The sequence below is a fragment of the Sceloporus occidentalis genome, unplaced genomic scaffold (assembly GCF_023333645.1).
Source record: "Sceloporus occidentalis isolate IW3139 unplaced genomic scaffold, rSceOcc1.0.p SCAF_39, whole genome shotgun sequence".
Classification (NCBI taxonomy): Eukaryota; Metazoa; Chordata; class Lepidosauria; order Squamata; family Phrynosomatidae; genus Sceloporus; species Sceloporus occidentalis.
The window spans coordinates 3,871,390-3,894,048 of NW_028317019.1; the positions used below are offsets into that span (position 1 = coordinate 3,871,390).

At 43.5% G+C, this 22,659-nt stretch overlaps 1 protein-coding gene and 1 pseudogene across 1 annotated transcript; both read left to right on the forward strand.

Moving 5' to 3' along the window:
• The window catches only part of LOC149290427 (uncharacterized), a 429,900-nt pseudogene that overhangs the window by 382,227 nt on the left and 25,014 nt on the right, over positions 1-22,659 (forward strand).
• On the forward strand, positions 12,075-21,030 carry LOC149290435 (uncharacterized). The gene is made up of 3 exons (XM_089489232.1): positions 12,075-12,146; positions 14,489-14,609; positions 19,469-21,030. Exons 1-3 carry the CDS (start codon positions 12,075-12,077, stop codon positions 20,533-20,535), a joined length of 1,260 nt encoding a protein of 419 aa, XP_089345358.1. The 3' UTR covers positions 20,536-21,030.

Genomic DNA, 22,659 nt, shown 5'->3' on the forward strand with positions numbered 1-22,659 from the left:
AAGAGGCTTCCTAAGGCATGTGCCAGGACAGAGCGGTAATGGGGGCTCCTCATGGGTGAATTACCATTTGTCAGCTGAACTTGGGACTCGGGGTCCCTCAGAAGAGGAATTGCCCAGGCCCCCAGAATCCCCTCTGAGCCTCCAGGAGAGCAAGGCTCAAGGAAGGGACAGTCTGCAAGGGGCTGAGAGCCGCTTGGACCAAACCTTGAGGGCACTTTCCCAAAAGCTGGCCAGGATTGGTTTCAGGGTCTGGCATTTTCCTCTCAGAGGACCATCAGGATCTCAAAGACCACTCCCCATTTTGGATATCATTTTTCGACTGTGCTGCCCTCAGTGGAGATTGCTTGCTCCTAAGGTGGCATGGAGGTGAGCATGGAATACACAGAGAAGATGGCTTTTGTAATCTTTTCCACCATTGAGCTTACCTTATGTTGTCTTCAAGCCTGTTAGAAGAGAGCAGGAAAGTAATTGGGAGGAGAAAGCAAAGTCCCACATTTGCTCCCATAAGCTCCCCCTGAAACTTTTCCCAGCATGCCCTAGTCCTCAGTCTCCCTTCCAGGCTCCACCGTTTCCTCGAGAGATGGGAACCTTCAAGGGAGAGTCCTTGGGGGTCAAGCCAAGCTCTCCTCTGCTTCCCCAAGGCCTCCTTCTCCATCCACTGCTGGTCTTTGGAAGGGAGACCTAGACTGCTCTTGGGAAAGTTACTTTTGGAGAGACAGGGACTCCCAAAACCTCCCACTCTGGCTCTAATATTAAGTATGTCAGATATCTGCAATGAACTGGGCCAGGTCTTACGCCAGGAGTGGGGATCCTGGGGCCCTCGCTCTCCATCTCCATTAAGAAAAAGACTGATTCATCATAACTAGGGCCATGTTTCATACTCTTGGGATGGGCAGCCAGGAAAACAGAATGCTTCAAAGAATTCAAAGGTTTATTGGATGGAGATAAAAGTGCAAGATGCCTTAAAATCATATGTTTTGAATCAGACAGCATCAAAGGGGGCTCTAATAGTTTTACAGGACAGAATCTGGATAGACTCTCCCTCCAAACAAAAAGTATTTCACACTTCCACTTTCCTTTCTGGAAATGCTGATGCCTCAAGGGCGAGATTCTAAGCAAAACAAGAGATAAGGTTTGAACTGCTGTGCAATTCGGAGGTCAAGGTTTGTACATGGTTTTTGATACGATTTAGTATTTTCAAGGTGCAACTGTATAAATGGTTTAAGTTTAAAAAATTTGCATTGTTTTGAATTAGTACTGTATTAAATTTATTGTTAGCCACCCCGAGTCCCGATATTGGGAGAAAGGATGGATGTATATAAATAAAATAAATAAACTGGAGATCCTTTGGAGATCCATGGGTTTCTTGGTGTAAATAGCTCTCCACCAATAGAGTCAGAGACTGAATGAGTCTGTCCAGAATTGCTATGGGTCATTTTTGGCACCTGGGTTGTATCTCCATTGCCCAAACCTAGCACTTTGACACCATGAAACTTCCAGGACTCTGTCCAACAGAATCCTGGGATTTCTTATTTCATGAAGTACTTCGAATAATATAGAAACTCATGGAGGACTGCACTGGGACTCTCTGCCAAGCATCCAGTTCTAAGCACCCCATTCCCAGGTTTCTCTGGGGTGGATCCACAGCCGGTATCATGGCACCAAACTGCTACAACTGGATAATATGTATAGGACTTTGGTTGCCTACTTTCTCGTGTCCCTCCATCTCTCTTATAGGGTTGTGAATTCAGGTCCTGAGGTTTGTGAGCTAAAACCTAGACCTGGGGCAGGGCCTCTAGCGATCTCTTTCAGCCTAATGCATAAATTACAAACTACATTCGCTCACAGTTTGTCATTCAAATCTACTCAAGATGCAAGAGCGGAGCTCCTATTGAGGTAGTGTGGGGCAGGGGGAGGTATGGCGGTGGGAGAAGGGACTTGCGTTACAGAGGAAGGCGAGATCGATGCGTCATATCTATCTCTCCTTCCGGTCCCCCTCCCAGCCAAATGACCTGAGGGTCACTCCAACCGTACCACAAACCCTGTCGCTGCTCCTGTGCAATGCCAGGTCGATTAACAATAAGACCCACATAATACACGATCTGCTAGAAGATAGCAAGTGCGACCTGGCTTGCATTACCGAGACCTGGCTTGGGCCTGAGGGAGACGCTGTGTGGGCACAGGCCCTCCCTGCCGGGTTTTCGGTGAAGGACCAGACCAGGTTAGGTGGGCGGGGGTGTGTGTGTGGCCTTGGTACATAAGAACACCTTGTCTCTTACCAGGAACCACATCCGTCAAACTTCCTTTATCGAGTGTATTTACCTGACCCTGAAGGCTAGGGATAGTCTAGGGATTTTGTTGGTGTATCGGCCACCCCGTGCGCTAACAGACTCCCTTAACGAGCTGACACAGTTGGTCGCAGAGCTGATGCTGGAAACACCCAGGCTACTTGTCCTCTCCGTCGCGGCCAACTATGTTCCACCCGGTGCAGCTCGGGAATTCATGGATACCATGGCGGCCATGGGCCTGTCCCAGCTGATTTCTGGTCCTACGCATTTTGCGAGAAATACACTGGATATGGTTTTTTGTACGGATGCGGAAAATCCGTGGGCGGAAATAACTAATATTTCCCCCTTGTCATGGACGGATCATTTCCTCGTGGAGGCAAAAATCAAGGCTTCTACCCAGATCCCCCCCGGGGGTGGTGGACCTATTAGGATGGTCCACCCTCGAAGGCTGATGGAACCCAAAAGGTTCCAGGAAGCCCTAGAGGGTCATATGGTTGGAAGTGACGGCAACTCTGTTGATGCCCTGACTGGTATCTGGGATACCGGTCTCTCTAGGGCTATATACAGCATCGCTCCCAAGCGCCCTCTCAGGCCCGCTTCCAAACGTAAGCCCTGGTATACGGAAGACCTCCGGACAAGGAAGCGGGTCCTGCGACGGCTAGAGTACCGCTGGCGGAAACACCTTTGCTTAGCCGACAAGGCTCTCCTAGACCACCTTTTGGAGGACTACGGAGAGGCGATACGAGCAGCTAAGAATTCGTTCTATGGTGCTCATGTCACGTCCGCGGAGTCACGTCCAGCAGAGTTGTTCAGGGTGGTCAGGGAGCTAACTCAGCTCCCTCCCACTCTGAACCAGATCCTTGAACCTTCTAAGACCTGCTGTGACCAATTTAACAACTTCTTCGTGGATAAAACATCTCGGATAAGCGAAGGTCTTAATGTTGGCATTAGGGCAGAACCAAGAGTAGAGGCATCCAGAGCCTCCGTGGACTCTATTAAACTGGATCAGTTCGAGTTGGTCAGTACCGAGGATGTGGACAAGATCCTTGGAAGCGTTCGGAAGACAACCTGCTCTCTCGATCCCTGCCCCTCATGGCTAGCGGCCCAGGGGGGACCGGTGGTAACCTCGCTGTTACACCGGATTATTAATACATCTCTGAGGGATGGGCAATTTCCAACCAGCTTGAAATTGGCCACAATAAAACCGCTGTTAAAAAGCCCTCCCTCGACCCCCTGATACACAGTAATTATCGGCCAGTCTCGCTGCTGCCATTTTTAGGGAAGGTGATCGAGAGGGCAGTTGCAATCCAGCTTCAATCGGTCTTGGATGAAACGGATTATCTGGACCCATGTCAATCTGGCTTTCGGGCGGGTTACGGGGTTGAGACGGCCATGGTCGCCTTGGTCGATGACCTCCGTCTGGGCATCGACAGGGGAAGCGTGTCCCTGTTGGTGCTCTTGGACATCTCAGCGGCTTTGGATACCATAGACCATGGTATCCTTCTGGAGCGCCTGGCAGAGGTGGGAATCGGGGGCACTGTGCTCCAGTGGTTCCGATCCTACCTCTCTGGGAGGTTCCAGATGGTGCAGCTGGGAGACGTGTGGTCCGATAAGAGGGTCCTTACATCCGGGGTCCCTCAAGGAGCCATTCTGTCTCCCATGCTTTTTAACATTTACATGAAACCGCTGGGAGAGATCATCCGAAGCCATGGGGCTCGGGGTTATCAGTACGCTGATGACACCCAAATAGTCTTCTCTATGTCTCCGACTGATGCAGTGACTGAGGATGGCGTCTCTCCTCTCGTGGCCTGCCTGGAGTCGGTAATGGGCTGGATGAGGGAAAACCGACTCAGTCTGAATCCAGAGAAAACGGAGGTACTTGTGATAGGTTCCCCTGGTCCAGGAATGGCGGTGGTTCCACCTGTCCTGGACGGGATCACGCTTCCTGTGAAGGACTCCGTGCGCAGTCTGGGGGTGCTTCTTGACTCGTCGCTTCACCTTACAGCTCAGGTGAATGCGACGGTCAAGAGCACCTGTTATCAGCTTCGGCTCATTCGCCAGCTGCGCCCATACCTGGCCCAGAGGGACCTTGAAACGGTGGTACATGCTCTGGTAACCTCTCGATTGGATTTCTGCAATGCACTCTACATGGGGCAACCCTTGTACCAAACCCGGAAGCTACAGATGGTACAGAACATGGCAGCCAGACTGGTCACTGGTACTTCCAGGGCCAGTCATATTACACCTGTACTCCAAGACCTGCATTGGCTGCCCATCCGCTTCCGGGCACAATACAAGGTGTTGGTTATAACCTATAAAGCCCTACATGGCTTGGGCCCAGGTTATCTTGAGGACCGTCTCTCCCCATACATTCCGCCCCGCACCCTCAGAACATCTGGGCAGCAACTATTGAGCGTCCCTGGGGCTAGATTAGTCTCCACTACAAGGAGATCATATTCCATCATCGCCCCGACCCTCTGGAACACGCTGCCCATTGAGCTCCACTCGGCCGCCTCCCTTGCCCAGTTTAAGAGGGAGTTGAAAACCCTCTTGTTTCGATCTGCCTTCCCCAATACAAACTCCAGCTAGCCTCCCCCCTCTGACAGCAAGGGTAGCTGGCTGATGGGGTTTTTAATATTGTTTTTAATGGTTTTGTATTTGTATTGTTGGTTTTGATAGTTTTTTTTGATATTGCACTGTATTGTATTGTTTTGATTGTTGTTCACCGCCCTGATCGTAGGAAGGGCGGTATACAAATAAAATTTTTATTATTATTATTTATTTCCTGTGTAGAAATGAAGAGAGAAATTTTTAAAGGTCTGTTCCCAGATCAAGGGGAAATGAGAGAATTATTCTTTCTCACTTGCTTGGAGAGACAGGATAAAAAGCGTGAAGTCGAAGGCTTTCATGGCTGGCTTCCATAGCTTTTTGTGGGTTTTTTGGGCTATGCGGTCACGTTCTAGAAGAGTTTCTTCTGATATTTGGTCAGCATCAGAGATGCCAGCCATAGATGCTGACGAAACGTCAGGAAGAAACTCTTCTAGAACATGGCCACATAGCCCAAAAATCCACAAAAAACTAAGGATAAAAAGCATTTAATTTAGCCTCCTTCTTTCTAGCCAGATGGCGAATGCAGGGTATAGTAGTGAGCCCTTGTACCATCACAACTGAGACAAAGCAAGAAACTGAACCAATCCATAGACCCCTGCAATTATTCTAGTTGAAGGCCGGTTACAAACCGGCATTTGGGACGTCCGGAGGACGTCCCATTTTAAAAAAGGGGCGTCTCTTCTAGACGCCCCTGGGCCTAATACGGACTCCGTCCGTACAAGATGGCACCGGCCCTTCTACATGGCCGGCGCCATCTTTGCGTATCGGACGCTGAGCGTCCGTACGCGTCGCGTCCTTTGTGACGTAGCGAGTGCGCCTCTGGCGCCTCACTACGTCGCAAACGCGACTCTAAAAGAAGCTCCATTTTGGAGCTTCTTTTTCGGTCCGCACGGGAGCCGCGCTGTGTGGAGGCTCCAGCTCCCCCGTGGACTAACCAGCGGCGGCGGCAGACCGCCGCAAAGCAGCGGTCTGTAACCCGCCGAAGAAACCAATGAATGAATCCTTGCAAATTATAATAAGCTACTGCTCTCACATCTGATCTAGATGTTTGCACAGAGATCTTTCCTCTTTCCTGGAATTGGGCTCCCTCCAAAATTGAGAAGAGATAGCCTCATCTCCTGTCTGAAGATCATGCATTAAAACTGGAAGCTCAATGCCAGGCCCTGCTGTATCGTATCTTTACTGTCACGTGTAAAAAGGACAAGGAAAAACACATGTTACAGGAGAAGAAAGCAAATAAAACCTGATCCTTTCTGGTCAAGGTTTAGGTCCTGGGCAAAAGAAGGGAAACCAGGATTTGACTTGGGAGTGAGCAAATGTTGTGTGGCCTGCCCTGCCTGCCCTGGGGCCTCCCTGGGGACCAAATCCATCTCCCTTCTCTTCCCCCTCAGTCAGCATTCTCACAAAGGAACCAAATTTAGGGGTCTCCCATCAGCATCTTCAGGCACCCACCTTTCCTTTCCTTTCCTGCCAAGGAAACCCAGAAGGAGCCCTTCTTCATAAGCAGCCAACGACCAAAGCCACCAGCCTTCTAGAACCCTATTCAGGCTCCAAGCCAACCACTAACAATGGTCCAAGTTCAGGGCTGCTTTAACTGTCTGGCTGAATGCTAGGGAATTCTGGGAACTGTAGTTTTGTGAGATATTTAGTCTTCTCTGTCAGACAACTCAGATGCCATAATAAACTAAAATTCCCAGGATTCCCAAGTACTGAACTAGGGCAGTTGAAGTGGTTTATTTCTGCAAACTGGATTATTTCTGCAATGTGTTTTTGACCTCTGTTACTATTTGAGCATCCACAAGGCTCTCTGGGTATGAAGGGAAGATTCATCATCATCATAATTTCTGCAGTGTTTTTGAACCAGATCTGAGAGAGCCCTGCAGCCTGGATCTGCCCAAATCCCAAATATTGCCCTCTCAGCAAAGCCTGGAGACATTAACCTTTAAGGACCAGAACTCCTCAAAGGCTGACTTTCCCAATCTCTCCTGAGAGACCCTCCTGGACCTAGGGCAGCCTCAAAGAAAGGTGTCCCATTGAATGGGGGGCCCATGTCTTTCTGAGTCTGTGGGTCCAGATTAAGAGGACTGTTTTCCAGGACCCTCTTCCTAACCTCACAAGGCAGCTCTTAGCATTTGCCCAACACTGCTCTTGAACATGCAAAGATCAGGCAAGCAAGATCTGCTTTGCTATTTGAAAAAAAAGATGGAAAAACAATGGGCCCTTGATATCCTCTGGGATTTGGTTTGGATAGTAAAATCCATGGGTGCTCAAGTCCCATTATACAAAATGGGTGACCTTGGGTAAGTCACACTCTCTCAGCCTCAGAGGAAGACCAATGGCCAACTGGAAGGCAGACAACACACGCACACAAACACACATCTACATGATGAAAATGGCATTCATTCCGGGCCATGAAACCCACTGCGGGGGAACCTTGGGCAGCAGACACTCTCTCAGCCTCAGAGGAAGCCAAAGGGCAAAGTGGAAGGCAAACCTGAAGGCAAGGAAACCCTGGGAATAAGGTCAGTAGACATGGGTTCAAGGCACGCAGCACACACCTCAGCCACCAAGGCACACTCTCTCAGCCTCAAAGGATGGCAATGGTAAACACCCTTTGACAAAATCTACAAAGCGACTCCTGTGTCAGTGTTGCCTTAGGATCCCCAGGAAGGAATTGAAGGCACACAATTGTCCCCCAAAGTCTGGGAGGAAAAGAAGGAGGAAGGCTTAGAGGACGGGAGTGAGGAAGAGGAGGAGGAGGAGGAGGAGGAAGAGGAGGAGGAGGAAGGCTTAGAGGAAGGGCCTGAGGAGGAGGAGGAGGAGGAAGGCTTAGAGGAAGGGCCTGAGGAGGAGGAGGAGGAGGAAGAGGAGGTGGAGGAGGAGGAGGAGGGCTTAGAGGAAGGGCCTGAGGAGGAGGAGGAGGAAGAGGAAGAGGAAGGGCTTATAGGAAGGGCCTGAGGAAGAGGAGGAGGAAGGCTTAGAAGAAAGACCTGAGGAGGAGGAGGAGGAGGAGGAGAAAGGCTTAGAGGAAGAGACTAAGGAGGAGGAGGAGGAGCAGAGAGACTTCTGGAGGATTCTGCAGAGGAAGAAGAAGGAGAAGAAGAAGGGACTCCTGAGCATAGGCAGAGGCCTCTGGGGGAGAAGCCACTGGGAGAAAGCTCCTGGTTGTAACTTATTATTACTATTAGTAGTACTAGCATTAGTATTATTAAATTTTATTTATTTATAAAGACATGTAAAAGTATTTATAAAGAGTATCTCAGTGAGTCTCTGTATTATAGCATCAGGAAAGATTTTAGCTGTTGTTAAGGTTTGGAAATGCTGTTTGGGGTCCCTTCTGACTTTGGGGCCCTTTCATCCTCCATTTTGGGTTCCCTGAAGGCCTCAAACTGCCAACTGCCAAGCGCTGAGACAGAGGCGGCCATTTTGTGTTCTAGCTGCCATTTTGTGCTGCTTGTGACTGTGGGGAATAATGTTCCAGAACCTTCTCTGAGCCTCAGTTGAACAGAGGCCTCTCTTTCTCTCCTGAGGCTCCAGAGAGAGAAGGAGGACAGGCTCCTTGGGCCAAAAGGAAGGAAGTGTGTCTCTTTGTGTCTCTTTTGTGTCTCTTTTCTGAGAGGGTTTTCTTATTACACAGCTCTGCTCCTTCTGGGGAACATAGGTTTCAAAAGGGATCAGAAATGGGGAGGATAGTTTTAATACAAGCCTTCTTCTTCTTCTTCTTCTTCTTCTTCACAAACATTGGGCTTTGGCTTCTAAGAGGAGGCTAGTCCCCCAAAAAAGGCCAAAAGTGGCTCCTTTGGGAGGTTTTAAAAGTCTCCCCAGTTTCCTTATTAAGAGACTTTCAGGGAAGAAGGAAGGAGACAGACCAGAATAACTCATATTACCAAGAATGAAACAAACAAACATACAAACAAACAAGAACAACAAAAATAAGAATTAGACAGAAAAACAAACTGCTTATATTTAAAAAAAGCAAAACCATTTTTACCAGGATAAAAGTATGAATTGGGTTCTTCTATCCTTTATAACCGACTGAGGCTGTATCTGAACTACAGAAATAATCCGGTTGGAAACCACTTTTTTTCTTTTGTAATTTATTTATAAACAATCCTTTGCAAACAAAAATGAAAAAACATACCAAGACATTTGCATAACAAATACAGCTACAACGACAAAAAAGTACAAATACCTATATCATACACATACAACATGCAATAAATAACATCCTGATATACAAAACTGTCAGAAATGTACTATTAAGTTACTTCCCAGTTAAGCTAAGATGACCCTTTTATTTAATTTACTTAAATTCCTACAAGGTATCGATATGTGTTAAACCTCTAATGTTCCTGTAGACTTTCCATATGATATCTGGGATCGTAAATTAATAATTAGTATTACAAAATAAATCAAAGCATGACCAGTCCTCTTTAGTTTTCTCAACTGATTTATCCCTCATGATTGCGGTTAAAATGTCCAATCCCTTTGCTTCTCTTAGTTTAATTATCCACTCCTCTATTTTAGGAATTTGGATGCTTTTCCAATACTGTGAGTGACCATCTACAAAATTAGTCTGGGAAATCTTTTAGCTACTTCCTTTTTCAGTTTACATGTCATATTGAGCAAAAAGATCAAAGGGTTTAAAGGTATTTCTTCCTGTAAATGCCATCAAAGAAAATGCCATCAAAGAAAACCATTATCCTGAAACATGGAAACAAGCTAATATAACTTTGCTGTTAAAAGAAGATAGAGATGCAACTGAGGTAAAGAGCTATAGGCTAATTTCCTTATTAAATATGGATTATAAATTATTTTCTATGATTTTGACCCATAGACTCAAAAAAGGTCTTAAACACTGGATTCATAAGGACAAGTCAGTGATAACATTCAAAACGTCCGAAATATAATTGAATATTTTCAAAGGCACAACAAAAAAACAATTATCTTTTTAGAAAAGGCCTTCAATAACATAGGATGGGATATGTTATTTGCGACACTTGAAAAATGGAAATAGGAGCTTCTTATTATAGATGGATAAAGGCAATTTATAAAGATCAAAGACTAATTGTTAACTATAAAAACCAGAAGAGTTTAAGATTTCTAAAGGTAAATGGCAAGCTTTCCCACTATCACCCCTTTTGTTTATTCTGATCCTTGAAGCACTGAATAATAGGATAGGATTAGAAAATAAGACCAATGGAATAAAAATTAAAAACAACTGAGTTTAAAATGAGAGTCTTCTCAGACGACATTTGTATTCCCTGGAGAACCAAGAAAAGAGCACAAGACAATTGATGGATGTAATAGTGGAATTGGAATATGATTCAGGACTAAAAGGAAACAGAGACAAAACAACATTAATAACAAAAAATATGAGGAAAAGGAAGAGCAAATCCTGGAATAAATCAGTGGATTTAAAGTGGGAAAGAAAGTTAAATATCTAGCAATAAATTTAACAAATAAAAACTCAGATCTATTTCACAATAACTATGAGACACATGGAAGGAAATCAGAAAAGACCTTATCAATATTAGGAAAAATGTCACTGATCCAAATGAGTTTCCTTCCTGAAATACTGTTTCTGTTCCAAGCGATACCCATCATCCAGAATGAAAGACCATTGAATCTATGGCAAAAGGAAATTTCAAAATTTATTTGGAATTAAAAAAAGAGCCAGGATAAAAACGAAAATACTTTGTGATGACAAAAGTAGAAGAGGACTTTATTATGCTGTTTGTTGTTTAGTTTGTATTAGAGAATGGGTTTTGTTAGAGAATGAACAGCTGTTATGTCTGGAGGGTGAACATTTAAGATTTGGGTGGCATGGATACCTAATTTACGGCAAAGAGAAAGTTAATAAAGAAAGCACAAATCATTTCGTAACAAAAGCTCTATTGAAGATCTGGGGAAAACAAGTGTAGAATATGTCCAAAAATACCTTTATGGTGTTTGCCGCATGAGGCTCTTTTCGGGAGGAAAGGTATCCAGAAAACTAACTGGTTAAGATACAAGGATGTCCTGAAAGAATCACAAGGAAAACTAGAGATCAAAACACAAGAAGAACCTAAAGAATCTGGCCTAGATTGTCACTGGTATCTTTATCGTCAAATGAGGGAGAGGTTTAAAATAGATGTGAAATTAGAAGGAATACAGAATGAAAAATGGGAATTGTGGAAGCCATGCTCCATGGTCATTCCATGCCTGATGAGAGTGTTGGGTGTGAGGCATTGGAGAAGCATCCAGCTGTGTTTCTCTAGCCAGAAGCCAAAGGAAGGCCTTCTCCTCTGAGGGCCACTGGGGAGGTCAGGAGGTTTCAGCAGACGATGCGCTCATTTCACATCTAGCTACAGGGACATAGCCAGGGTCCTCTCCAATTCCCCATCCCCTGACCCCCTCCACTCTCACAAGGCATGGAGTGTCAGGACCATGGTGAACAGGTCTGAGGAAATGACATGCATGTGGCCACTAGGTGGAGCTGTTGTGGAAGTCATTGACAGCTCTAGTGGCAGTTAGATGTGTCAGCATTTAAACAGTGCATCATTGGAATGTTGATGCAACTGTCAACTGTCATTCTCAACTGTCACTGAGGAAGAGTCAGACAGTGTGTGCCTCAGAGTGGGTTGTTTCTGGTGTGGATGGTGGAGGGTGTCGATGCATATAGTGTTGTACACAGTGGAACTTCTTATATGAATAAAAGCCTCATCTGAGAGAAGATTACAGTGTCACTTTGCTCACTGAGAAAGCGACAGGTGTTTCTTCAGCTCACAAGCTACTGACTACAGTCAAGGTGCAGAATCTGGCACCATATGTTAACGTGTTACTTCACGTGCTGCGTAACATAGCAATGTCAAAAGCATTTTAACATGGAGTATCTGTTGTGTAGGGGAGCTGCAGTGAATCTATGCTAGGTCCAGGGGGCTTTGTTTGGTGCAGAGGGAGGAAGGGGATACCCACCTCTGCATTGGCTAAAAGGATGCATATGTCAGCTGCGTATCTCACTAGTAGCATGTTGTTCTCTGTGTCTTTGAGTGATGCAGTGTTTCTTGACAAATCAAGCCTAACCCTAGTCTCTTTTCTCAGGAACTTCATCTCGGTCTCCTTCTACACAGCTTTGGGGCATATTTTGCTGGAAGAGACCCAAGTGCAGGGCCACCAGGACCCCTTGCCCACCCAATGGCCAACACAGAGGACAAGCGGAGGGAGTTGGGCTCCAAGAGAAAGAGGCTGTCGAAGTACAACTCTTTGGTGAGTCACCATCCTGACTATTAGTTTCATTTGTGTCACTGCTGGGCCAACTCATGAAAGCAAGTGGAGAACATATTGTCTCAGTTTGGCAGAGAAAGTCCTGGTTAATCCTCTGTCACCCCATTTTTTCAGGGGCTTTCAAAAATGTCCCGGTTTCCCTCTCCTCCTACCACTTTCCCTCTTCTCCTCAGCTCTCTTGGGTTGCTGAAAAATGACTTCCAAGGAGTTTGCACCCCATCAACTCAAAAGGGGAGAGAGGAGAGGAGAAAAGTTGCCAGGGTCTTCCCATGCCAGGAGGCTGAGGCAAAAACAAACTGCTGTGCCCTTCCTAGTTTGTGTGATCTTCCTCATAAACAACTTTGGCCATCCTCACCACCTTCTGGTGTTGCTTGTCCACATGTGCCTTGCTTTTCCTGTCTGTGAAATGTTGGGGGATATGGGAGGCCATCTCTGGATCTAAATTGGGGGTGGGCCAGTGGCCCTCAAGTCCAGAGTGCTCCCCAGAACTGTTTTTTAAAAATGACATTTGCCTCCAAAATTTGGCAAGAAATGGCTATATGCACCATAATTCTCTTGTGGCTAAATGTTCTATATGTGTTGGGAATGTCAGTATCCTAATCCATCCTCAATATCCCAGCCATGGCCTAAATTATACTGTTCATTATATTGTATATTATGTTGAAAATATCTGAGACAAACTGGATCTCAAAGGCAGTACCTTTTTTGCATATGTATGATGGGTATGATGGGCACAAACGGGACAAAGTCTTTAATGAACATCTATTGAGGAAACCTTTCATTAATAACTGGCTAACTGTGAAAAAATGTTTTACATTGGACTTTCACTTTGGGTTTCCCCACAAGAGGTTTTTTTGGGCCAATGGGGAAAAGATCAGAAATGGATAAGGTACAGAGAAATATGAACTCATGATAATGAAGGAAATGTTATATTAAGATTAAAGGAAGAAATCATAACTAAACTAGGCCATATGAATTGGTTGAATTATATTCAACTTAAAGAAGGAATCATAGAATCGTAGGGTTGGAAGAGACCAGAAGGGCCATCAAGTCCAACCCCTGCCATGCAGGAATTCACATTCAGAGCATGCCCAACAGTATGCAAAGGAATCTTGTAGCACCTTGAAACCAACTAAAAGCAAGAGATTGGCAACATGAACCTTCATGGCCTGGTGCCCAATTCATCATATGCATGATAGACCTTGTCACAATAGGTTTACCAAGCCAGATTTACAAAGGATAAGAGTTTATTTGGTTTTGAGAAAGAATATAATGAATATTAATGAAAGAAGATGAAAAAATATATTATGTAAAATATATAACATCTTACTGAAAAGATCCCTTGAAGAAGTGGAAATTAAAGATTCTATGACAAAATGGGCACAAGAATTGGGATACAATTTAGACTTGGAAAAATGGGAAGAAGCTAGATTAAAAACAAAAAAAATTACTGTAGCACAAAAAATAAAAGAAATTTATTTGAAAGTTGTAAATAGATGGTATCAAACACCATTCTCACTAGAAAAAATTATAAATTAAAGGATAACTGGTGTTGGAGATGCCAAAAAGAAATGGATACATATTTACATATGTGGTGGCAAAGCACATATATAAAGTCTTTTTGGGTGAAGATTCATTTGGAAATAAAGTTAATATTAAAAATTGATTTTGAGTTCAGACCAGAAATATATCTGTTAAGCAAGACTTCATTACTAGACCCAGAGGAAGAAAGGAAATATTGGGAAATATTATTATACTTAATATCGGCTGCCAGAAGGATAATAGCAAAGAAGTGGAAATTACCTATAATAATCCCACAAATGGAGACTTGGCAAAACGAAATTCAAGAATTGAAAGATCTAGACAGATTAACAGCATTAATAAACAAGAAGGATATGGTTAAATGGGGAAAGGATTGGGAAGCTGTAAGACTTTATTTAGCCGCTGCTCGGTAAAGAGAGGTACAAGAAACAAAACCTTTCTATTCATACCTAGAGATAGGGGAATAAGATGTTGTATTAAAAGATAAAGTTATACAGTTTCTTGTGGAGAGTTATCAGGAATAAGCCTAACAGATTTATAGCTTGTTGATATATGTTTTTATTTATCTTGTTGTAAACATGCAAGCTTTGTAAAAAAAAAAGAAAGATGTATTACCACAATAAAAAAAGGGGGGAAAGGCAGTAGCTTTTTGCTTGCTAACGGAATTTAAACTTTATTTCCTGGACTGAATTCTGAAGTGATGAAATAATATTTGGATGCACCATGTGCTTTCCTCCCCTTTTGCTTAGTTACTTTCTGGATAAGGCTATTTTCTATTGCAGGTGACCTTTGCGGATGTAGCAGTATATTTCACCGAGGAGGAATGGAAACTGTTGACAAAGAAGCAGAAACTTACATACAGTTCTGTGATGATGGAGAATTATGAGAATGTGGCCTTTGTGGGTAAGGAACCTGAATCCATTGCCCTTCCTGTGAAGACTGAGGGCCCTTTCATCATTCACTGTCAGAGTGCTTTGTTTCCACTTTAGAATTATAGAATTAAAGCAACTTCCTGAGAGTAAGGGCTGTTTGATAGTGGAACACATTCTTTCCTCGGAGTGTAGTGGAGTCTCCCTCCTTGGAGGTCTTTAAACAGAGACTGGATCGCCATCTTTCGGGGATGCTTTGATTGAGAGTTCCTGCATGGCAGGGGTTGGACTGAATGGCCCTTGTGGTCTCTTCCAACTCTACGATTCTATGATTCTATGATCAGTTATGAGTAATATCTATGAAGGGAAGAAAGGGGGACACAAAACCTGCTTTTTCTCTAATGTTTCTTTTCCATCCTGAGCTTGCTTAGCTCCATGGTTGATTCCAGAGGCCCTTTGTTACCCAAAATGCTGGAGTCTGGGGAGGACACCCGCAAGTGCTATGCTTTTAGGGGAATTTGGGACTTAGCTCAATAGAACAAGATAGTTTTACTGGGGCAACAGTGACCTCTGGATCCCGCCCAGCTCTAGCAGGTCCTGAATCAAACAGTACGTCAGAGGCATTTGAAATAGGTTTTTGTGTTTTATTTAGGGGACACACAAAGAAGTATTAAAGTTTTATATTCTTTCTATTATAATAAGGGACGCCAATACATTTATCAGCTCTCCAAGTCTTTGTTACTAAGATCTTAGCACAACTATTATACGGTTCTGAGATTTGTACTTTCAGTAGCTTTACAACCTTCGAGGCAGTTCAAGCAAAAATTTTAAGAACAATTTTACGTGCCCCAAATTGTGTTTCGAATCCCATTCTCCATCTAGAAACAGGGATGCTATCTGTTGAGGCACGTGTATGGATATGCAAATTAAATATATGGCTCAAAATGTTTTTTGTTCCGATCGGTTTAGTGCCATTAATTCTAACAGACTCCTTTTTGTCTCCCTGGAAGGAGACGCTGACCTTGAAACTCTTATCTCTTGGACTCTCACTATCTGAAATAACTCTACTAGGCTATGATAAAGCAAAATCTGTGATTTCTCAACGCATCAAGGATATTGATTTCCAGACTCATATAAGCCAACTAACTTTACATCCTGTTAGGGAATCCAGTAGACCTGGCAAATATGTGAAATATTTTGAGAATTTGAATGTCCCGAAATTCAGAAGAGCTTTCATGTCAGCAAGGTTTAACATCTTACCATCAGCAGTCCTGGAGGGCAGATTTAAAAAGATCCCTTACGAACACAGATACTGTCCTTGTGGCTCGGAGGAAATCGAAAATATTAATCATGTTCTCTTTGGCTGTTCTTTGTATACAGAAATACGTGCTTTACATATAACACCAATTGTGTTGCAGTTTCCAGGCAGACAAGAGCAATTTTATACCAATTTTCTACTTGCAGATCAGAAGGAAGTTATAACGCAAGCAGTTGCACAATTCTTTGCAGCTGCTATTGCAAATCGTTAGCAGTTTGTTAAACAGATGTAATATGTTATAATCTCAAAATCTGTATAGATGGCTTGATTTAACGGTAAGATTTGTAAAGGAGGAGGTATGGCCGTATTTTACCATACCATCAAACTAACCTAGTTGGGGACTAAAGTCTAATGAAGTTACCCCAATCAGTTGCATCTGATTAATGGCACTTTGTAGTTTAGCTCTTGCTTGGACAGGGGATATGACTGTGGTTTTGAACTAATATATCTTGAATGTGGTACTCTATTACACAATATGATAGAGCTGTTTGTGAGGTGATGGCAGCCTACTCGTTGTCTGTTTACCTGATCGTGCAGCCCTATCCTTACTTTTTATCCTTACTTTTTAGCCTTACTTTTTATAAACTATCATTTGGTTATACTCTCCAATCTGCCTGTACATGAACCTATGTTGTGTTTTAAATTGGAATTTTGTAATTGTGCTGGCCAAATGGCTGTAATAAAGTTATATTATTTATTTAGGGGAAAGCAAAATACACAGACACACATACTATATATATATATAAGTGTTCATGCGCACACACAAGATCTAGGTAGCAAAGGTGGGAGTAGTGAATAGATGTAAGGCTTTGTTAAAGGTATTTATTACCTATCCAGAGCTTTATTCCAATTGTTGGAATGGGGAGAGGTCAGTAGTTCCTGCGACAATTGGGGTTGGTGAGTGCATTGAGGTGCTTAGCCAAGAAAACAGAGTGTCTGTAACTGGATTGACACTGAAGCACAGCAAGTTGGGCCTGATATTTATACTGAAATTGGTGCTTACGGCAGAAACTGAGGGTTCGGAAAGGTTTATAGCTCTTTAGAATATTTCCTGTGAGGGGAAAGCGTGGCATGAACACGAATTGAATGCAGTGTGTGTTTGATGCAAATACCTCAGACAAAGACCACACTGCCTCTCAGGTCCTTGTTGGCTCTGAATTTCGATTGCGTTCACAATCCAATGTACATTACAATCTGAGGGTGACGCTCCCAGATGCAGCTCAACAATAACATGGCAGAGTATGGAAGCAAATATCTAGATATAGGTATTGGCAATACACAGACCACTGTCCACACTTAAAAATAAGTCACCGACACAGTAGATTTCATTCAAGTCCTTGGAGGTTCTTTATCTTGAGTTACAAAATAATACAAATGAATAAATGAATAATTTATTACGGCACATGGCCAACTTAAAAAAAAAAGAAGAAGTAAAAACAAGTATTACAAAGAATCACAATAAGTAAACTGCATCCTAGCAATAAGGGTAAAATCAGTTCATAAAATGAAATCCTAAACCTTGCAAGTAAAAATTGTCCCAAATAACTTTAAGAAATATAGACTTAAAACAGTAGACTGACTCTATGTCATAATTATTTCAAGATAGAATTATAGAATAATAAAGTTGAAAGAGACCGCAAGAGTCTAACCCCCTGCCATGCAGGAAATCCAAATCAAAGCATGCCCAGCAGATGGCCATCCAGCCTCTGCTTGAAGACCTCCAAGGAGGGAGACTCCCCTACACTCCAGGGGAGTTTGTTCCACTGTCGAACAGCCCTTACTCTCAGGAAGTTCTTCCTAATGGTGAGTTGGAATCTCTTTTCCTGTAGCTTGCATCCATTGTTCCGGGTCCCTGTCTCTGGAGCAGCAGAAAACAAGCTTGCTCCCTCCTCAACATGACATCCCTTCAAATATTTAAACAGGGCTATCATATCACCACTTAACCTTCTCTTCTCTAGGCTAAACATCCCCAGCTTCCTAAGTCATTCCTCGTAGGGCATGGTTTCCAGAACCTTCACCATTTTAGTCGCTCTCCTTTGGACATGCTCTAGTTTCTCCACATCCTTTTTAAACTGTGGTGCCCAGAACTGGACACAATAGACCAGGTCGGTCCTGACCGAAGCAGAATAGAGTGTCGCTATTACTTCCCTTGATCTAGACACTATACTTTTATTGATGCAGCCTAAAATTGCATTGGCCTTTTTAGCTGCTGCATCACACTGTTGACTCATTTTCAACTTGTGGTCTATTTGGATTCCTAGATCTCTTTCACTCATAATTTCATTCAGCCAGGTGTCCCCCATCCTATATCTGTGCATTTCATTTTTCTGCCCTAAGTGCAATACCTTACATTTCTCCATGTTGAATTTCATTTTATTAGCTTTGGCCCAGCTTTCTAGTCTATTCAGGTCATCTTGAATTTTCATCTTGTCCTCTGAAGTATTAGCTACTCCTCCTAATTTGGTGTCATCTGCAAATTTGATAAGTATGCTCCCAATTTTGTCATCCAAGTCCTTGATAAAGATGTTGAATAGCGCTGGGCCCTGGACAGAACCCCACTGGACACCCCACTAGTCACTTCTCTCCAGGATGAAAAGGAGCCATTGTTGAGCACCCTTTGGGTTCGGCCGGTCAACCAATTACAAATCCATGTAACAGTTGCCTTGTCTAGCCCACATTTTACAAGCTTGTTTGCAAGAATGTCATGGGAAACCTTGTCAAAGGTCTTACTGAAATCTAGATATACTATATCCACAGCATTCCCTTCATCTACCAAGCTGGTAATTTTATCAAAAAAAGAGATCAGGTTTGTCTGGCATGACTTCTTTCTCTGAAACCTGTGTTGACTTTTTGTGGTTATGGCATTGCTTTCTAGATGTTCACAGACTCTCTGTTTAATGATCTGCTCTAGAATCTTTCCTAGTATTGATGTCAGACTAACTGGACGATATTTCATGGTTGTTTCTGCATCAGTTTCAAAAAATTTCTGCGACAAATAATCACAGCTGCACAATATCTGGCAACTTCAACAGTTACCTGCTCCTAATAATGCAAATATTTGCAAGCTCTCCTCTCCAACTTCCATCAACTTCACCATCTCTTGTTCACACACCAATCCAATCCACACCGATTCGCATGTGAGCTGTATACTGTATTGGCTGTGAGTCATCTCCTGGAGCCAAACAGCATGAAGTGACTTCTGCTGTTGGTTTGCATCATGCCTTGGGCTCCGACTCTGTACTTTATGGCAGTCTCACAGGATATGATGCCACCTGTCAATCAAAGTATTTTTGCACATTTTTAATGGAACATTTTTTCACCAGTCCTCTGACTATCTGCTTCCACTGATTCCCTCAAGGCAGTCCCCATCCAGTCTCTTTGCTAGCTGCTATAAGTAAGGATACAATCGTTCCATGGATTTAGGGTATCTGCAACAGGATCATGCTCGGGTCACTCACACCAACTTTATTAATTTACTGTCAAATAGGGAAGGGTAAATGGGGGCTAAATCTGGGGGTAACACCCTCCTCTCTTAACTCTGATTTTCACTTATCTGTCATTGTCCTTCTTTACAGAAAAACTTGTGAGTCAAGAGAGAGTCCACACAGGAGAGAAGCCATTCAAATGCCAGCATTGTGGGAAAGGTTTTTCTTCGAAGTCAGTCCAAGTGAGGCATCAGAGAGTCCACACAGCAGAGAAGCCATTCAAATGCCAGCATTGTGGGAAAAGTTTTTCTACGAAGTCACACTTAGTGACACATCTGAGAGTTCACATAGGAGAGAAGCCATTCAAATGCCAGCATTGTGGGAAATATTTTTCTTTGAAGTCAGTCCTAATGACACATCAGAGAGTCCACACAGGAGAGAAGCCATATAAATGCCAGCATTGTGGGAAATGTTTTTCTTGGAAGTCATACCTAGTGATACACCAGAGAGTCCACACAGGAGAGAAGCCATTCAAATGTCAGCATTGTAGGAAAGGTTTTTCTCAGATGTCACACCTTTTAGAACATCGCAGGATACACACAGGAGAGAAGCCATTCAAATGCCAGCGTTGTGGAAAAGGTTTTTCTCAGAAGTCAGTCCTAATGACACATCAGAGAGTCCACACAGGAGAGAAGCCATACAAATGCCAGCGTTGTGGGAAATGTTTTTCTTGTAAGTCACATGTAGTGTCACATCAGAGAGTCCACACAGGAGAGAAGCCATACAAATGCCAGCACTGTGGGAAATGTTTTTCTTGGAAGTCTGACCTAGTGAAACATCAAAGAGTCCACACAGGAGAGAAGCCATACAAATGCCAGCATTGTGGGAAATGTTTTTATTTGAAGTCAATCCTAGTGACACATCAGAGAGTCCACACAGGAGAGAAGCCATACAAATGCCAGCACTGTGGGAAATGTTTTTCTTGGAAGTCAAATCTAGTAACACATCAGAGAGGCCACACAGGAGAGAAGCCATACAAATGCCAGCATTGTGGGAAATATTTTTCTAGGAAGTCACACCTAGTAACACACAAGAGAATCCACACAGGAGAGAAGCCACACAAATGCCAGCATTGTGGGAAATGTTTTTCTCGGAAGTCAAACCTAGTGAGACACAAGAGAATCCACACAGGAGAGAAGCAACACAAATCCCAGTAGTGAATTAACATTATTTTTCTCAATAATGAATACAAAAAATATATTTTCAATCCAGTGGTGCTAAGAAAAGGCCCTTGTGATTTTGTTTGTAAGCTTTGTGTGTCGATATGTCTGTTTGTGTTCTAAAGTTGTATTTTGTTATTTTAAGGTTTTAATTGCTAATAGTATAGATAATTACTTTGGGATGTAAATTTGGCTGGAGATTGTGGGTCGTGGTATAGGTTAGTTAGTTCGGGGGCTGGGATTTGTTATAGATGTGTAGAATAGTTATGGGAATGATAAACTTTTGCAATGTGTGGGATGTTGGCTGAAGAAAGTTGGGGGCAGGTATTGACATAAAGGGCTAGTTTGTGGGAATGGCAATGGTGGCCTTATTATCTGTGGGGCAGAGACTGTGGGAATTGGAGGTGGGGGCTACGTTTTGAAGAGGGTGGTGTTTTAGGTTTTGACGTTTTAATGTATTGTTTGGATTGGAGTGGGCAGTTCTGGCTTAAACACTGGATTTCTATGTGTTCTCAATAAAGTTCTTTGCTGTTTCAACACACTGGACTCTTGAATGCACAGAAGTTCTGAATCTGCCCAAAACTGACCCTTTCTTCTCTCCTCAGTCCTCAGCTCCATTCCCAGCCATAAGAACAGCAGAGGCAAACACACACAGTCACACACACACACACACACACACATACAGGATACACAGAGAGAGCCTTCCTTTCCTGCCTTTCCCTCCTGAGTCCAGCTCTGCACCTTGGGCTCCATTGTGGTTTCCTCAAAGGAAAGAAGGAAGGGGAGGCCGCTGAACCCCCAGAGCATACCTTCCTTTCCCGCAAAGGCTCCCAGCGGAATAAGCAGCAGCAGCATCTAGGCCCTGGCAATCCCTGCGCATGCTGAGAAGTGGCATCGAGGGGGATGTTGCGGTCTGCCAGGACTAAAAGCCTAGGCGAATCCAGCAGCAGCTCAAAGACCAGTTGTGTCAGATCCGCTAGGGAGTCTGTTAAGGAACAGGGCGGACAGTAAACCCACAGAATCCCCAGACTTTCCCTAGTCTTTAAGCTGAGGTACGTACATTCGATGTGGTCCATCATACGGATAGGTATCCTGGGCAAAGCAAGATTGTCTTTATGGACCAAAGGCACTCCCCTTACCTGCTCACTGAGGGAGAACCCGGCTGGTAAGGCCTGATCCCAGGTGGCTGAGCTATCATCATCCAGCCAGGTCTCCATGAAACAAGCCAGGTCAGCCTCTTTGTCCAGTAGGAGATCATGGACTATGTGTGTTTTATTTTTGACTGACCTGGCATTACACAAGAGCAGGGAAAGGTTCTGTGGCTAGTTTGGTATGCTCTCCAGCCCTTTTGGGATAGCAGGGTGAATGGAACGGGAGAGAGATATCCTAATTGCAGCCCATCTTGCAACACAAAAGGCAGTACTTTGGAAAAGGAATAGCTTTTATTGAAGAAGAAGATACATGTAATAGAAGTCACTTTTTTGTCAGGAATGAAAGAAGATATAAACATATCCCTTTTACAACCATATGAATCCACCCCACTCCATTTACCAATAAAGCTAATTAATTGGATAGCCCTTTCCCGCACAGTGTTCTCCCGCCCTTTTCTGCGCAGTGTCCTCCCATCCGGGATTCTGGCAGCTTTCCTAAAAGCAATTAAGCTCTCATGTGCCTTTTCTCAACCATTGCACCTGTGGCCTTGGACCACAGAACTCAGCCACACAACAGTTTTCATTAACATTATGGCTTAACTATATATATAGTTAATATATATATATCCCCATCAATCCCAATCTAGTATGATATCATGTGAAAAGATAATAAGCATAAACCTGTAACAACATAATGCAATATAAAATACCAATAACTCTCCAGGTTCCCCCTCCTTTTACAGAGACAGTCTTTTAAACGCAAGCCTCTGTTAGAAGGATGATTCCCATACATTCCAATCCTAGCAAAGAAGCACATTCTTTAGCCATGATCTCCCTACCTCTTTCTAGCATCTTCTATTACAGCACATATTAAAACATATTATTTTAACCCACCATAAATCCCATCTATCTTAACTCTAATCTAAATCTAAACCTATAACCTTTATGGCATGAATCCCAAATGAATAAA

Excerpts from the sequence above, each read along its gene's own strand:
- LOC149290435 (XM_089489232.1), top strand. The coding sequence starts at position 12,075 with ATGGCCAACACAGAGGACAAGCGGAGGGAGTTGGGCTCCAAGAGAAAG. Across the intron at positions 12,147-14,488 it reads TGTCGAAGTACAACTCTTTG|GTGACCTTTGCGGATGTAGC; the intron begins GTGAGTCACCAT and ends TTTCTATTGCAG. Across the intron at positions 14,610-19,468 it reads TGAGAATGTGGCCTTTGTGG|AAAAACTTGTGAGTCAAGAG; the intron begins GTAAGGAACCTG and ends CCTTCTTTACAG.